Source organism: Artemia sp. Qi Xiang Cuo, chromosome 15 (assembly GCF_049724085.1).
Source record: "Artemia sp. Qi Xiang Cuo chromosome 15, ASM4972408v1, whole genome shotgun sequence".
NCBI classification, from domain to species: Eukaryota; Metazoa; Arthropoda; class Branchiopoda; order Anostraca; family Artemiidae; genus Artemia; species Artemia sp. Qi Xiang Cuo.
The window spans coordinates 14073123-14092242 of record NC_142808.1 but is presented as its reverse complement, the minus strand read 5'-3'; the positions used below and the strand labels follow the sequence as shown (position 1 = coordinate 14092242).

Genomic DNA, 19120 nt, shown 5'->3' with positions numbered 1-19120 from the left:
ACCCAATTTAGAAAAAATACAAACGAATGGTGCACTTTAATTATGGATAAGGCTTTAATCGTGAAATTAGACAAGAAACAAGAATTTCTGGAAATGCGTTTATGCTATGGAATTTTATGTGAACAGTCATAATAAAAAAAACACTCTGATATAGTAGAAATCCGAAATTCACTACTACATGGTCTCTAATTAGGCTAAGCTTCTAATAATCCGTCTTTGGGTCAAAATACTACTATTTAGAATATTCAATACATTTGTTTAAGTTAATAATTAATTTATCTTATAGCCTATCAAAAATACAAGGCATGAAGATGGAGTATAACGAAAAGAACGAAAAAGAATAAAAATACGTGCAAACTACAAACGCGAATAGACCAAATATTTCGTAAAAGTAAGCCACTCCAAGGGTGGCAAACCTCTTGAAGCGAATTATACAAATAAATACAATATAAAAATGACAAATTTCGCTATTAACGTTAAAATATACCAATTATATTCAATCACTGATTGATTTTGGCGTAGAGCCTGAATGGTATTTTATTCAGAAGTACCTATAGAAAAGAACCATAAGATCCCCTCCTTGTATAAAACTGAAAATGCACAAAAATTACATCATTCAACCCCTGGGTGAATTCTTTGTACCCCCTTAAAATGGTTTTTGCAGCTACCTTCAATTCTTCAAAGGACCATAACATTGTTTCAACAGGCATAAATGTCTAATTCATTTTTTCTTTTATTGTCAAATATCCATTACGGTTCCAAAAATTGAACTACTTTGGAAGTTGGAACATTAGTTTCATACAACTTATTCACGGCGCCATCTAGTTATTTTTACTCATCACCATCAAGGAAGAAAGGCAGATAGGAATACGCACGTGTATTTCGTCTGGTCAACAAAAATGCCGTCTGCACAAACTGTTGTCTCGAAACCCGAAAAATCGGTTGTTCAGGACATTTCTGAACCTTGCAAAACGGTTCTTGCTATTATAGAGAAAAAAGTCAGAAACTTGGAGAAAAGAAAGGTATGTGTGAAAAGAGGCACAAAGTACCTTCCCGGGACAAACCTTAGCATGTACATCCATCCCTGAAAGTTTCATTTTCCTAACCCAACTCCTTTCCAAGATAGCCAAAAGTGACTAAAGTAGAATTTTACCGCCTTTTTTATGCTGTTTACAAATACAATAATCATCTCTAATGGGAATTAATTTCAGCCCCCCCCCCCTATATATGCCAATTCAAGGTAGGCTATTTAGTTCTAAAACCTTATCTAATCAAACCCTGAATTGGCATATATAGGGGGTTGGGAGGGGGCTGAAATTCATTTCCAATAGAAATGATTATTATAGGCCTATTCATAATCAGCATAAAAAAAGGCATCAAATGGTATATTCACTTTATTCCTAACTCAAAAATATGATTTGGTAGAACTTTACCCTCAATTTTGTCACCATAGCTTAGGCTAGATTCAATTTATGGGTAACCAATTTTAACAAGATTGATGCTAACACAGGTAGGCTAGGCTATATAAGCCATATTTAAAATAATAGAAAAAATAATCATGATTGAGGGTCATTAATGGTTCAAAATTAAATTTGCAATGGAAACAAATGTTAGGCCTATAATAAAATTCAGGATGGAATTATGATTCTTGAGATAAGTTTGTTTCCTAGGTATCTGAATACTCTGTTAACAGGGCTATATCCAGGCTTTATTTTTTTGGGGGGAGGGGGATACAAAGAAAGACTATAAAAAATGAATAAAAAAATTGGGTAAATATTTGCAGTTCATATTATTGACTTATGAATAAAGTAAATTATGAATAAGGTAAAATTCTATAGGACTGATGCATTATGTGGATGCTTCTATATAATATACAAGGAAACCAATCACAAAAAACCTGTCAAACAGGCTATTCTCAAGAGACCACTATACATAAATGACTGCAAAGCTGTAGTTTCTGAGACTCCACCCTTTGACTATTGGAAAAATTACTTTATAAGCTTATATAGAATGGTACAATCCAATCTCCTTATAATTAAAAACATTTTAGTCATCTACTTGGAAAATTTGGCCCATCATTTGTCAACTAATTGACAATAAATATTACCACAGCAAAACTTTCCTTTTCCAACTAGGCCTAGTTGTTTAATAACTTCTCCCCAGCAACACTTAAATTTGTCTACTAGTTGACAGTAAATGTTGCCCCAGCAAAACTTTCATTTTCCAACTAGTTGACTAATAACTTCTCCCCAGAAAAAACTTAATTTTTCCAGCCTTTTGGCTAATAACTTCTTTCCAGCAAAACTTAATTTTGCCAACTAGCTAGAAACAAACATTGCCCCAGAAAAGAATTCATTTTTCAACTAGTAACTTCTCCCCTTGCAGGACGTTCCCATTTCCTTTAAATCTTTCTTAATGACATACTCTCACCCTAGACAAGGACAAATTGTATTCCTTTTAGCCCTAGACAGTTGGCCAAAAAGGTAAGTCTGTTAGTTTTGGTAGTTTACATTGCCCCAGAAAACAATTCATTTTCCAACTAGTTGACTAATAACTTCTCCCCAGCAAAACTTAATTTTTTCAACTAGTTGACTAATAACTTCTCCCCAGCAACACTTATATTTGCCAACTAGTTGGCAATAAATGTTGCTCCAGCAAAACTTTCATTTTCGAGCTAGTTGACTAATAACTTCTCCCCAGCAAAACTTATTTTTTCAAACTAGTTGTCTAATAACTTCTCCCCAGTAAAACTTAATTTTTCCAACTAGCTGGAAACAAACATTACCCCAGAAAACAATTCATTTTCAAACTCATAACTTCTCCCCTCTCAGGAAGTCCCTATTTCCTTTAAATCTTTCTTTATGACATCCTCTCACCCCAGACAAGGACAACTTGCTTTCCTTTTAGCCCTAGGGAGTTGACCAAAAAAGAAAACCTTTGACAATTTGTCATCCTTCATCTGCAGAATGTGCCCTAGCCATCTCAACCTTTCTTTCATTATAGCCCTAGAAAGCAGGACTGAACCACATTTTTTGTACAGCCTACTGTTTGAAATATAGTCAGTTGGGTACCCAAAATAATCTGTAGGCAATTTCTTTGGAAAACATCTAGCAAATTTTCATCCACTTTTTGGAATTTTCTTTTAGTTTTTGTATATATTGATGGGATCATCAGGGAGGGAGGGTTGCTTTGTTGTCAGGATAATAATTAATGTATTCAAAAAGAGCATGAAATAAGGAAATTTTTATTTTATTAGCCTACCATGTTTTTTGAGAAGTGCTGCTAAACTGAACTTTTACCATATTTGGAAATTTGATTAATTTAACCTTTTGTTCTTAGATATATGTGCCCTCAAAGTTTCAAGTAGCCCAGCCTATAATAAATAGGCCAAGGTGAAAGCCTACTGAAAAAATAAAGTTTTGTTGGGGAGAAGTTACTAGTCAACTATTTGGAAAATGAATAGTTTTCTGGGCCATTGTTTGTTTCCAGCTAGTTGGCAAATATCGGTGTTGATGAGGAGAAGTTATTAGTCAGCTGGTTGAAAACGAATTATTTTTTAGGGTAACGTTTTTTTCCTGCTAATTGGCAAAATTAAGTATTGCTGGGGATAAGTTATTAGTCAATTAGTTGGAAAATGAATTGTTTTCTGGGACAATGTTTCTTTTCAGCTACTTGGCAAAATTAAATGTTGGCGGGGAGAAGTTACTAGTCAACTGGTTGGAAAATAAAAGTTTTGCTGGGGAAACATTTCTTGTCAACTAGTTGGCAAATATAGGTTTCAAACAGTTTGTGGTAACAAACTGTAAGTAAGGAGTGACCCAGCTCAATGGTAACCAAAACTCTACAAAACGGGTTTTTGATACCAATAGATACATCAAAAGAATCAAATTTCAATGCTGATTTCAAATATATAACTTTCATTAAGTTTAGTGCTACCAATCAAAAGTTACGTGCCTTAGAAAATTTGGCTGATTTTCAGAAAAAGGGGGAAAGACCCCCTAAAAGTTATAGAAACATAATGAAAATCGTACCATCATATTAAGCGTATCAAAAAACCCTACTGTAGAGTTTTTAAGCATCTATCTACAAAAACCTGGAATTTTGCATTTTTTGCCAGAAGAAAGATCACGGATGTGTTTTTATCTGTTTTTTTTTTGTTTGTTTTTCAGGGGTGATCATATCGACCCAGTGGTCCTAGAATATCGTGGGAGGGCTCATTGGAACGGGAATTAAAAGTTCTAGTGCCATTTTTAAGTGACCAAAAAAATGGAGGGCAACTAGGCCCCCTCCCAAGCTTATTTTTTTCCCAAAGTTTACAGATCCAAACTTTGAGAGGACCATTTGGTCCAGCATGGTCTAAAAAAAGGTCAACCCGTCTTTCAGAATGACATAATTTGCCAGCCGACCCAGGTGAAGGGCTGCAAGTTATGGGATTTTGGCACTGTTATCATATGGTCTCGGTGCTTGGGGCGCATAAAGAAGTGATCAGGAGGTTTTTTTTTCTGGTAGTGGGAGGGAAGGAAGGGTTGGGGGTTATGTTGGAGGGTCTGTCCATGAAGGAAGTTTTCATGGGGGAAGGGAAATTGCCATGAAGCATTATTGCCAGCACTTGCCAGCATTATTTATTGGTTATTGGGAAGTATACAGACATTTTCAGGAAGGATTTTTTTCTGGAGGGGGGGGCTAGAGGAGGGGGTTACTCTGGAGAATCTTCCTGTGACATACTTTAGCCTTTAGACCCATCACTGAAAGTTTCGTTTTCCTAGCCTAACTCCTTTCCAAGATAGCCAAAAGTAGCTAAAGTAGAAATTTACCAAATGAAGTACAGCAAAACTGTTTTCCACTCAACAACTTTGTTCAATCCCAATATATAAGGTTTCAAAGCTCTACAAATACACTTACTAAATTTAGAAAAAAACAACAACATTGATATGGCTTAAAATACTACTCAAATAGCAGGAATTGCATTTTCAGAGCTAAGACAAGGGGAAAAGAAAGTGATAACTAAAAATTAAGGTGAACTGTAGTTTGTCAAAATTTCAATTAAGCAAATTTCTAAAACTTAGAAATCAGAACAGGGTTGATATAGAAGCTTGACAATACCTTGCCAGAATATATTTTTGGCCCTGGATTCATTACTGAAAGTTTCATTTTTCTAACCTAACCCCTATCAAAGATAGCAAAAATTAGCTAAACTAGAATTTTATCAAAATTTGTTTTTATTCATTTTTATTTTATGTTTTTACAAGTCAGTGAAGCATTTTTTCAGGGGGGGGGGGGTCCCAAAAACTCCATCCCCCTGGATGTGGCCTTGTCTGTTAATATAAATATTTACTAGTTTGATTCAACAGTTACTGTGTTCTGGAAACTACTTCCATAGGTAGGCAACTCTGTGGCTGAAGAAGTGGCCTTTCTTTAGTGGTACAATGTTGCTTTTGAAGTTCCTTCAAATGCCCTCTAGTCATGTGATGCAAAGGGTGGTCAACTAGATCAAGAAAGATGTTTTTAGATATAATTTTTTGATACTTGTGTCTTGAAGCCACCACACTCAACATGAACATGAGACAATAACCTGTTTTCTTGGTCTTTAAATCAGACAATTGGCTTTGGCTCAGTGGGAAACTATATTGTAGCTATATTTTAATTAAATATTTAGTTGGTATTTTTGTTAGATTAAGTTACGTATTTAATATAATGCTTTCTGGGGGGGGGGGGCCTTATTTCCATAATTCTCTGATGTGGTTACCATAATCTTGTTAAAAAAGTATTTTACTTTCATCATACTTAGGTATATTTCATTAGGATTAACTTCACTTCTTGACTGTGGTGGCTATAAGACACAATTAAGTATATCTTTTTTATATGAGAATCATATACCTTGTAGTTTTCTGTATGTAAGTGATGGGATTTTAAGATGGTATGGACATTCTTCATAAGACATTTGCTGCAGTAGTGTACCTTAAATGGAAGAAAATTATAGCTCATGTATATTTGGAGATGTTTCCATTACTGAGCTACAATTTAGGTGAACAAACTTTTTGATGCCTTTTTTATATTCTTTCTGATTATAGTAATTACATTGCTCAGAAATTGAATTTTAAGCCCTTCAAAGACCCTGAAAGATGATACATTTATCTTATATTTTTGGCATAACTAGTAACAGCAGGAGTAATTAGTTACTAGGCTACCTCAATTTGCATTTTGGAGTAAAATTAAAGTCGAGGTAAATTTGGAGATTATTTTCATTACTGAACTACAAATTAGAAACAAACCATTTGGTACCTATTTTATGCTCTTTCTGGTTATAGTACTTGCATTGCTCAGAAATTTATTTTTAAGTCCTTCATAGACCCTGAAAGATTTTTCTAACTTGTAAAGATATTTTTGGCCATACAAAAGGGTCCAAAACAACAATTCCTACAACATTGTATGCAGAATAATTGTATTTAACACATTTTGAATGCAGCTCCATTATACTTCCCCAAACCCCCCCCCCTAGTGTACAAATATATTGCCCAAACTGTTTATATCCCATGTTTTTTTCTGGTTTTCTATTGTGCCTCAGTCAATTCAATTTACAGGTACACAGGCTTAAGCAAAAGTGACCCTAATGGCTTGAAGTTAAACCTGGCAATTTTAAAAAGATTTATAAATTGTTTCTTCAATTGAATCATGATGAACCTGTGGATTACATAACTTTAAGAAAATAGAATGGTAATCAAATAGTGTTTTTAAGCAGTAAAGGCTTGAATTGAATTTCCCAGTAAAGTGATTATTTTATTTGGAAACTGCATAAAAAAGGCATCAAGTGATATGTCCACCTAATTCATAGCTCAATAATGGAAATATCTTCAAATTTATCAAGGTCCATATTGGATATGTTGTGCTCTGTGTTGAAGATGGTGAATTTTTGTCACAATGTTATGGCCCAGTTACATGCGGTAAGAGTGGCCTGATAGAGATATGCAATTTAAGCCTACTTGGTAACAGTGACCACAGGGTGGGTATAGCCTGTTATGACTATTCTCCAGTGGTTCAAAGCTGACACCACCACACAACATCAACTATGTAAGATGGTTGGGTTTGACAAGCAACATCAGCCTCCCAGCAAGGCACTTGTATGATGAGGTAGGTATAGGTGGTATGTTGAATGGGACAGAGTCCCAGTCATATTTCCATGACTTGTGATCCTATTACCTGTCAAGTCTAGACTTACAGGGTGCAGCTGGGGACACAATCACCATTTCAGCTGGAAGACTATTCCAATTGTTGACAGCATGCTCAGAGAAGAAATGTTGCCACATTCACATATTAACATAATGTTTTGACAGCTTATGTGAGTGGCTTCTTGTATGTTGCTGACTTGAATGTTTGGTAAAGAGCTCGTACACTGATCATCTTAGTTGCTCTAGGCTTTGCTACACTTCTTTATGCTTTTGAATAAAAGTAGCCTATCAAATTCAACTAAGCTAGTCTGATTAGAATAGTCTACTGAAAAATTGCAGAAGTTTAATTATTCTTTCTTGTTGCTAAGTGAAGTCTTTAATCAAAGACCATGTCAACCTGTGATGTTTATGTGTCTTCAGGCTGATTGGCTTAATGTAACAATTTCTGTTTTTGTGCTTGCTGAACTTATAAAAGGACTCATTTTCACAATGATAAAAGCTGGGTAGAAGTCATTCATCTATGTGAACCTTTATTCCTGCTCTGCATTATTCAATGAAAGTATATTTCTGCATTCTATTAGGGCGGTGGTTTCCAACCAGTTTTCGTCCATACCCCACTTAGGCCTTTCTAAAATACTGATGTCTCCCTTAAACATCTCCCTTATGACACATCTCCCTTATGATGTTTAAATTTTGTTATTCTAAATTTTATGCATACTCATCTGAAGGAAACTTAAAAGGCCATTTACTTGGTTGGTACCTTTTTTGGGGTTATCCTCTAAGCATACTTTATACTAATGACAAATATTGTCTGAATGCAACACCTTTTATGGGGTTAGGTTAGGAAAATAAAACTCTCAGGGATGGGTCTATAGGCTAAAGTATGTCCTGGGAAGGTATTTTGAAATACCTACCTTCACTCCTTCCCCCTCTAGAAGGTCCTGAAATTTGCCTACATTTTGACAAAACAACATTTTACATAGGCTGATGTTGGAAAAAATATTCTTATTAAAAGTACTGATTATATTTGCACCTTCTCCTAAGTGGTAATACTAGCTATTATGAATAATTGCAAAAGTCTTCCTCTAAAACGAGTTCTCAGATTTTTCCGGGGGGGGGGGGGGCACAAATGATTTTGGACAAGAAAAGGGCTACGTTTAAAAGATGATTAATGATCCTGTTTAACAGGTGTCTAGCTTGGTTAATAACCTGTTCCTCGCCACTCGTTTTTGAATCCTTTCATCAATCATTCTTAAACGTGTTATAGTAATTTCTATTGTACTATTTGTGGTCATTTATGGCCGGTCAGCTACCAGACCTATAGACCTTTATGGGGTTAGGTTAGGAAAATAAAACTCTCAGGGATGGGTCTATAGGCTAAAGTATGTCCTGGGAAGGTATTTTGAAATACCTACCTTCACTCCTTCCCCCTCTAGAAGGTCCTGAAATTTGCCTACATTTTGACAAAACAACATTTTACCTTAATTTTCAGTTATCAGTTTCTTTTTCTCTAGCTTTAGATCTGAAAATTTAATTCCTGTTATTTGAGTAGAATTTTAAGCCATATCAACACCTGTCATTATAGAATATATTATGCAATGTATACTATCATGCATCTTTTTTGCTCTTTGAAGGCATTTAAAGAGAAAATCATCACCTTAAATTGCACTTGCCAGCAATAGAATGATCCTGTGTTTGCTGGTCAGTGAAGATTGTGTTTTCACATGACAAATATTTTTTTTTAATCAATGTTCTAAAGTGTAGTCAGTCAAAGGGTGCATGTCCTGCCCATGACAATATTACCATGCTCCACCAGTGGAGTCTGTACTCCATTTTGAGAATCATGGTTTTAGGTTGAGATGCCTAGTAGGGTAATTAGACAGCTAGTTACCACTTCAATACTTAAATTGCCATAAAATACTTAACATACAACATATTAAGCAGACTTTTTCCTCACTGGACTACTGATTGATTAGTGTTTACTGTCTAATAATAAAGAAAGATAGAGTGGTTATTGAAAATATATGGTTTGAATAAGCCTAGCCTATGTAGTGGACTGAATATTTGTCTATCAGGGGGAGAATAAACTAAAGTAACCTTAGAATCAGACAAGCTTCTTCTAGCCAAAGAGTGATAAATCATTGGGACACTTAGAGTGAAGATACTGTTTTCAAATCAGCTAAGCATCAGCATCAGCATAAGCATCAGCTAAGGTTTTCAAAAGGAGACTTGCCAATAATTTGTCAAACCTTCAAAATTTGATTAGGATTGCCACCAATAGTTTCTTGAAAAAAGAAAAATGTTTGCAGATGATGTAAAGCTTTATAGGGGGACATCTTCCCTAGTACATGTGTCTCTTCTACAGGATGATTTAAATGTATTTGTTAATTTGTGTAATTTAAATTCAATGTTTATTAATCAGGAAGAATTCTGTGTAGTGAATTATTTAGTGAATGCAGTAGCATACCAATATGCCATTGGTCATGTAGTGATAAGTTTGGTTGATTCTGTTAGGGATCTTGGTATTTTTTTTTATAACCAATTGAGTTTTGCATCTCCAATGCAACTGGAAGCAGCACTGTCAATCCAATAAACAGGAATTTTTCAATTGTAATAGAGTAAGAATTTTGTAGTGTTTGATTCCAAGCAGGACATAACCTTTACTTTTACCCATTTTTCATGAAAAGAATGAATTTCAATGCTACTATGAAAAGAAAGCAGGAAAGATCTGGATTAGTCTAAAGTTGTTCCTAGGCACGGGGGTGGGGGGAGGCAGGGATTTTATTAAACTAGAAGAATCTCTTAAATTTGAACAAATGAAAATTTTCTGAATGCTGTAAAATCAGATTTTGTTGTTATAGTTTTTAGTTAAGAAGAGCACCTTGACTAGTACCCGATAATAAAAAATCATCTTTAGAGGATGACAAGTATGTCAAGGGTTATACTTATTCAAAAGTTTCTCATGTATTTTCATGTAGTACCATATTTCACAAATTGCCATGTTGTTTTTTGTGTCTAGCTGTTTCCTAAAGGAGAAGAAAATGAATGTAACTTACGAATTTTGTAAAAATTTATAAAGGCCTATAACTAAAAACTGCCAAAAAAACTCAAATATAAGGCTGATTACACATACTCTTAAAGTTCTCAGTTATCATCCAATTCATTAAAATTGAGGTTCAAGTATAAAGTTAGGAAAATGGTCAATTAATGGTGTACTAGTTTAAGACATTATTACTAGCTACTGTTGGATTCAATACAAATAATTTCTAGTTACAATGTCCTTGCTCAACAGAAATGTATTATTGATTTCAAAAAAAGGTTCCATGATGTCTTTGAAAAGAGACTTTTAATTTAACTATTTCAGATTCTACAAACGAAATCTATCAGCATTACACGAGTACATGAGCATACAAGAATTGAATACATACTGATAATCATTGTGGATAACAACTTATTGCATACAATTCGTCGGCTGGGAGGATGATTGTCGTATTAGGCATCTCCGGCCAAAATTGAGTTATGAATGCCATCGAGTGTAAAATTTTGCGTATAATCTGAATCTGCTTTTTGTTTTGCTCTACTGGCTACTGTTCGTGAGTAAAAGACCAAAAACCATTTGTCGTATCGGACATTATCGCTGATAATCCGCTAGCGAAATTGTCGTATTGGAAAATTGTCGTATCTGGCTGTTTTGCCGTCACGCACTTCAGAGAAAAAGAAGAAAATGGCGCGTCCAAGGAAAAACTTGGCGAGGGATTTTGAAACAATTTTTGATGAATTTGGCAGGTAAAGTGTCGATTTCTTCTAGGCCTCTGCACCCTATAGTATAGTATAGAGTAGGGTCTCTGCACCCTATAGTACAGGGGGAGCTACACTGCACCTTTACCCAAGAGTATATCAAATAGGCTACCTGATTTGTTATGATTTTTGGTGCATATATAGTTTGATTTGGAAACAGCATTGAATTAGGAATATGGTTCTATTCCTAGATAACAGAATTGTCTTGTCTATTTACGCACATTATTGTACCACTGCACCATCTCATAATGCGATTTGCTAATTTGCAGAACTCAAAGGAAGTATCAAATTTTCTTGAACAAGTAGGCTAGCCTAGGCTATTTGATTAGGCTGAATATTTTAGCCATATGGATTGCTGAATGTTTTGAATGCATTGATAGTTAATAGTAGAGTCTAATGACAAATACACAATTTAGTTTAAGCATAGCCTAATTCTAGGCTAATTCTAGAAAATACTGCCCAATCTTAAACACATGATCCTATAGGCCTTGTAGGATACAAAACCACTCAAACATAAATAGATTCAATCCCAGACATGTGCTGTAAAGAAAAAATAGGCTACTAGGGTTTGCTAACTTTTCTTTAAGCTTAATTTTCAGTATAAAAAAGTTTCTGAGATCAAATTGAGCTAATCCCAACAAGGTAATCTAAATCTATACATATGCAAGACTAAGAGCTTGCTTGGAAATATAGGCTCTATTTGAATCAAATTATGCTCGGTTGCTTGTCCAAAGTTAGTGATTATCCAAACACCAGGGGTGCTTGGATAATATACCCAGTTCTTCATCAGCAGCTGATGTGTATTACCAAATAAAGCTAGTTTAAAGAAAATTCAAACTGTTTTGTTAAGCCTAAAGGTGTATCTGGCTTTGTGGGGGAATAGACAAGGAAATAGAAAATCTAATGGTATATTTCCTTTTTTTCTTTATCTGATTTCTCCCCTTTAATAAATATTAGAGCTAAAAATATGTTTTGCTATTACTAGGCCTAGACTAGTCTATCCTTACAAAGCCTATCTTTAGTCTACTGAAAATTTCATTTTCCTGACCTGCAGTTCTTCACTGAGCCCATCGCTGGAGTAACCACTATAATTTTTTTTTTCTTTTACAGCTCTGACGAAGACCTTGAGAATTCTGACGAAGATTCGGAATATGCACCGAGTATTGCTGAGTGCTCATCAGCAAATGAACCGAGCATCATTTCTTACAAAGACGAGTCAAGCTTTGCTGATGCAGGTGAAAGAGTTCTTTCCGATTCCCCGTTGCCCTTGGTTTATGTTTCGACTGATTATGGACAAGCTAATCGGAATAATGAAACTAGTTATTTTGAAGATGTCGAGAGAGGTTCAAATTCTTTTACAGAGCCTGTAGCTGGAAATAGGAATGGCACAGAAGGCGTTGACCCTGGAAAAAAATCAACGAGAAAAAGATTGAGGAATGAAAGCGAATGGATAAAAACTAAGATCAAGACAGCAAATAATGATGGGACTGCCTACGTTAACCCCAAGACTAAGAAAACGCATAGCAGAGTCCGTTCTGTGCAGCCTTCAAAGTGTACTGAAGATTGCTTCTACGAATGTCACAAAATCCCACCCGAAAAAAGACAGAATGCTTTTGATAATTTCTGGAAATTGTCTGCTGAAATGAAGAAAATGTTTTATCTGAAAACCACAAAGTGCCTGCCTAAGAAGAAAAACAAAAAACAAGTGACAAGGAGGAAAAACACCTACCAGTATTTTTTTGTCATCAACGGAAAAGAAAGGCAGGTTTGCAGATCTTTTTATCTGACAACGTTCGACATAACCGAGAGGAGAGTGCACTACGCTCACGAGCAGAAGAATACCTGCGGAACGCCCACGCCTCCAAGGAAGAAGATCGCCAAAAACAAAACATCAGAGGAAGACATGGACTTCATACGTAACCACATTAACTCCTTTCCAAAGATCGAGCCCCACTATCGAAGGGCTGAGACTTCCAAACAATATTTGGAGTCTAACTTGAACATGGCTCGGATGTATAGCTTATATTGTGAAAAGTGCGAAGATGAGGGCCGCAAGAGTGCCTCAGAAACTGTATACAGGAAAGTGTTCAATACGGAATTTAACTTGTCGTTCCACACACCAAAAAATGACCGGTGTGATTTGTGCGAAGAATTTGATGTTGCACGCAGGAATGGAACTACGGTATCTGACGAAAAACGAGCTATTTTTGAAAATCATAAAAGGTCAAAAGCAGAAACCAAAGTAGAAAGAGATATGGATAGATTGCTTACCAAGCCAGTCCTCTGTTTTGTTCTGGAAAATGTATTTGCATTGCCAAGAGGGAACGCATCTTGTTTCTTTTACAAAAGAAAGATCAATACTTATAACTTGACTGCTGTGCTGCATTACAAGGACAGTGCTGAACCAGATCCAAGTAAACAGACGAAAAAGGAGATCTATTGTGCTCTCTGGTCTGAGTTGATTGGAGGGCGGACCGGAAATGACATTGCAAGTGCAGTGGCGGCTATATTGTCAAAAGTCTTTTCAGGGCATCCAAATATCAAAGAGCTTATAACGTGGTCTGACTCCTGTGACCCGCAAAATAGGAACAGTATCATGAGCTACCAAATGCAGGATACTTTGAAAAAGCTCCCCCATGTTCAGTCCATTACAATGAAGTTTTGCGAGCCAGGACACTCATCGATCCAAGAAGTGGACGCTGTCCATAGTGCCATCGAACATTACTTTGCTAAATTGGAAATTCATTCACCTCTGACCCTCACTCGACTTATGATTAAAGCTAGGAAAAAGGAACCGTACATTGTGATCCAAATGAAAAGATCTGACTTCTTAGATTTTCAGAGCTGCTCCAAAGAATACAAAGGATATTCGAAAGTTCCCTTCACAAAAGTCAAGGAACTGAGATTTGTTTCAACTGAGCACAAAAGAGTGTATTACAAGGAGAATTTTGGCTCTGCCTCACATGAACTGGTGAAGATTGCACCCGAGGCTGCAGTAGTTAAAAAAGGAAGGGAGTCTCCAAAGTTACTGTGATTGAGGAGTTACTTGAGCCAGGCCCACTCCCTAGGCTCTCTTCCTTGCCTGAGGAAAAGATCAAGGACGTGAAAAGCCTCCTAAAGTTCATGCCGCTGGAGGACCAAGCATACTACAAAGCATTTTTCGATAAAACATAAAAAAGTAGGTCCAGTTTCGTTGGAACGATGTTTCTTTGTACCCGAAGTAGTGCTGAGTTTTTCTTATGCTTTTATATTCGAAATTGATTAAAATTTAAAGCTTGCAAAACTGAGTTCCTAAGAGATAAGACATTTACGCTGCTAGTTTTCAGAGCAAAATTGTCGTATTGGTTTTCCGTAAAAGAAATTTCCGCGAGCGTTTTGTCGTATCTGTTTTTCAACAAGCAATATCTCAATATCCAGTTGCTCCAGGTGAACGAAATTTCAACCAGGTTGTAGCCCTTGAGTGCGACTACAGTCGAGATAAAAAAAATCCCGGTTTCGTCATTAAATAAAAAAGATATCGCGTTTCAAACTTCAATCGCGTTTTTCTTGAAACTCGTCTCGAGTCAGATACGACAATCATCCTCCCAGCCGACGAATTGTATTCTATTAGGTATTTGTATGATATACCCCCTGCAGCTCAAGCTGTTCATGCATTGACGTTTCTGGTTTCTTTTGCTAGTTTCTTTCAATTTAGAGTGAGAAAAGACAAAGAGAAGTGACAGAATAGATGAAAAATATATGATTTGGGCTATATATTTGCACATTAGGGGGTGGGGGTAAAGTATTTGGACAGTGTGAGGTAAGAAGACAATCCTTACTTCATAAAATCTGAATGGTTGCAGCTAACACATTTTGCATGCAAACCTGTTGTACTTTACCCCCCCCCCCCTAATGTGCAAATATATAGCCCAAATTTGTTCCCCAATTATTATATTTTTATCATACTTGGATATATTTTATTAGGATTAACCCAATTTCACTTCTTGGGGTGCAGGGGATATATCATACAAGTACCTATTATTATAATTCAAACTTAAAATGGCCATAAAATTTAAATATAAAAATGAAATTTAAAATGAATAACCACTTCAAACATAAAGATAAAATATATTAAAACAAATGAATGTAAATAGATACCCAAGTCACACTTAAAACAAATGGTACTTTGGCTACTGACTGTTGAATGCTTTGGAGTTTTCTGAAATGAAGCCACATAACAAAAAGCAACTTTAGTATGATATGCTCATGTACCCACTTATAATGCTGTATAGATTCAGTTTGTAGAACGTGAAAGAGTTAGATTAAAAGTCTCTGTTTATTGAGTCTACCTTCTTATGAAAAAAGAGAGAAAGTAGCAGTATGCCAAAGAGTATGGGTAGCTTATGAGAGTGGTAGCTAGTGTCATCACTAGTGATGACAAAAAAAGAGCTATCAACGCCATCTGGCGTTTGGTAACATTTGATATTTTTTGGTTTGGTAGAATTAAGGTAGCAATAAGTATTTGATTTTAGTTCCTGGCAGAAAAACAATTACAAAGCTTGAAAAAATGCTAAGTGTTGCCAAATTCTATATGGTGTTGATTGTGGAATTGGTGTAGCAATAAGTGCCTTGATTTCTTTTCCTGACAGAAAAACGATTACAAAGCTTAAAAAATGCTAAGTGTTGTCAAACGTTAGAGGGTGTTGATGTTGTTTTTATGACACTGTCACCAATTTCCACTTTTAGAAGTTACGTATACTCTTTGGCAGACACTTTATTCTTCATTTACCTTATTCATCATAAGTTGTGTTAGCAATATTTGTCATATATTGCTTCTCAGTTTGTAAGTATAGATGACTAAGTTGTCCTACTGTTTTAAATGCTAATATCACTTCTTTTTAATGTAAAACATCTGTTTGGACTAGAACTCACTATAAAAACGAAACTAAAATGAAAAACAGTATGATAAACTAGCTGAAAATATTGTAAAAGACCAAAAAAGGTGCTGAAACTTCAAAGAAGCCAACTCAGACATCCGCTCATGTAGCAAGGTCAACTTCATTGTTGTATGTGGAGTATTGAAATTCACAGATTTTTTCTATTTTTATACCATGGTGGTAAACACAGAAAATATGCTGCACAAAGTGCTTGAATATTGTATTTGACAAACAGTGAACACAAACAACGAATAATCACAGTATGTTGAGTACAATATGGTAATGTTTTATGGTTGCAATAGTATTAAAGTAATTGATGACTACTGCTCTTATCTGACTAAATTGTTTATCTCTTGTTAATGATATTTTAAATTTGTTGTGCGATTTTTGTGATCTGCAAAGCCATCTTGAATCACATCAGATGTTTAGTTTTTTTTATATTATTATTATTATTTATTTCATTGCTATTCAGTTGAGTCTGACCATCAGGAAATTCCTTTTTTAGAAATAGCTTCAAAGGGGTTGTTGAAGTAGTACTTTTGAAATCTTTTTGTGTTTGCTGTAGGAAACTGCATCAGGGCTAAAGAAGGCTAAACATAAAAACTACCTGATATTCTAGGACCATTGGTTAAATACAATCACCTGTGAAAAAAAAACGCACATCTGTAATCTTCTGGTAAAAAAAACGCCATTTTTGCAGATGGAAGCTTAACCTTTACAGTAGAGTTATCTGATATGCTGATTCTGATGGTGTGATTATCATTAAGGTTTCTTGATATTTGGGGGTGCTACTCCCTTTTTGAAAATCAGGCAATTTTTCTTAGGCTTAGTGCTTTTTATGGGTAACATTAAACATAATAAATCTTATATACTCAGAATAAGCATAAAAAGTAAATTTTTTTGATGTATTTATTGATGTTGAAATTCGGCTTTTTAGAGTTTTGGTTACTATTGAGCTGAGTCACTCCTTACAGTTTGTTACCATGAACTGTTTGAAAAATTTTGAGGGAATATCTGGCCTCTCATAATGTGGTAACACTGACAAAACTGTTGGAAATTTTGGTGTTAAGGTATGAATAAATCTAAAATAGGGGGCAAAAAATATTTTTATCTTGATGTTTTTCAGTGTCTTGATATCTTAATGTTATCTTGATATTTCTTTTTTCTACATTAGCAAAGATTAAAGAGAAAATATACTTAGGGCTACCCAAATTGACATTTTACTTTCATGTTGATCATAATTTTAAGTTTTAAATCCTACATGCTTAATGGTATGGAATAGCAATTTGAAGCCTTCTAATACCAATTGGAGGCAGAAATACTGAAACTATCAAAAAGATTGATTTTTTTGACTGGTGAGGTCAAAATACCGTTTTTCTTTCTGTCAAATATGATTTGTGCTTCAAGGAACTGTCGTGAATTTTACTCCTTTTAAAGTAGCTTTGAATCAATAAAAATCAGAAAAATGAAAGAGGCACATTTTAGCTGATTAATGACTTGTCTTATATAAGGGGATGTCAAATATGAGAAACTACTCGTTTGTCTTTTTTTTGTCCAGTAGATGGGTATCATTTGGGCTAATCTTCAGGTGAGGGAGCTCCCTCTCCTCCATTCCCACCTATCTTGTGAGCCAGTAATTACATATTAAAATAAGAAATTGATATATTGCTTTTAGTTAAATCTTTTTGTGCTTGCTGTAGGAAACTCTTCAGTGCTAGAAAAGACTAAATGTAAAAAAAAAAATTGTTTTGTGGTCTTTTAATTTGAAAACTTGTTTTATGTTATAGGAAAAACTTGATGGGTACAAGAAGCTACTGGCATCTGGGGAATCATTAAATGATGATCAGAAGAAAGCAGTTGCCTGCTACCCTGATGTAATTAGCTCTCTGAATTTGGCCCATGAATTTTCAAAACAATTCTCCACTCTGTCAGCTGACTTCGAAAAACAAGAAAAGAAGAGGAAAAAGCGGGAAGCCATTGAGAGGTCCCAGCAAGCTGCAGGGAAAATCAGAGAAGTTCTTATTGCTCAGGTTAGCACCGAGTTTCTTATTTGTGTGCTTCAAGCACAGTATAAAGATATAGCAGTAAGTTTACCACAGATAATTTCTGGCTCTTCATTCTCGGTGCGAACAAACAGCTCCTCCCAAATACTCTTTCATGAACGCAGACAACCAGCTCCTTTTATTTGATCTGCCATCAGCGGTCCAATTATCCTGGAACATGTATTTTGGCAGAAACTTTCTCAAAATGCCCTTGAAACCAACTTGAGACTTCGAAACCTACTTTTAATTCCCGAAAACATCTAATAATAATATTGCACTACTAATTACCGATTTTCATATATGTATTGGAATAAATTAATTTAAAATTAGTTTCTTCAAAATTTAGTGTTCCAACATTGAAGCCAAGTTTCGCGTTTAAGAGAAATCTGACTTGTCTACCGGTGAAAAGATCTAATGTCGCTTATGTGTATCACTCGCACCTCGGTCCGGGTTTCTATAATGGGTGGGATAGGGGAAGATCATACTGCCTATAATTTATATACTGTGGCTTCAAGGGACTGTGTGAATTTTACTTCTTATTTTATCCTTGTTTATCCTTGTTGATGTATAACAAATGCAATAACATAAAAAAAGGAAATTAAGAACCAAGGGAATTGGATGGCTTGTAGAAAGTGTGATTATACATATAGTGTTTTCTTACCTCTGTGTATGGTGTTTACCCCAGCAAGAATTCATTTAAGTTTTTTTTTTTTTTTTTTTTTTTATACTTGAGAAGTGCTAATGAAAATGAAAAAGAAGAATTTACACATCATCTTCATCTTACACAGAACTTACACAGTATCTTCAAAATTTAGAAAAAAAAAACGCAATTCAATTTGTGTTGAAGACTTGCATTTTAAGTTCTGCAATTTTTGGTAGTAGGGAACGCCAAATTAAAAAAATAATAATGAAGAAGTAGAAGAAAAACAAGAAAAAAAAATGAAGGCACAGCAACAGCAACAGCAACCGTACAAGAAAATCGAAATATATTTTCTTGATTATTATCGCTTCTAACCAGTAGTTGTACCAAACCTATCCTGCTCAAGTCATCCTCAGGGCTACACTGTGGTGTTTATCCTTCCCATAGTATAGTGCAGACGGTTTGATATCATCTATTTTCCCTTCTTATTTTAGTTTTATATTCGTGTTTAAAGCTTTTTCCAATAGGCAATGTTCAGAAGTCCTCCAAAAAAAACGT

At 35.2% G+C, this 19120-nt stretch overlaps 2 protein-coding genes across 2 annotated transcripts in view; one reads left to right on the top strand and one right to left on the bottom strand.

Annotated features, from left to right (window-relative positions):
* Positions 1–19120, bottom strand: part of LOC148943358 (uncharacterized) — a 123393-nt gene that overhangs the window by 97933 nt on the left and 6340 nt on the right. The gene's annotated exons all lie outside the window — the stretch shown is intronic.
* Positions 864–19120, top strand: part of Capr (Cell cycle associated protein caprin family member) — a 20929-nt gene continuing 2672 nt past the window's right edge. Inside the window, exons 1-2 of the mRNA XM_089101727.1 lie at positions 864–1022; positions 17668–17964. Coding sequence (XP_088957853.1) covers positions 900–1022; positions 17668–17964 — 420 coding nt within the window. The 5' untranslated portion in view covers positions 864–899. The remainder of the gene's footprint in view (positions 1023–17667; positions 17965–19120) is intronic.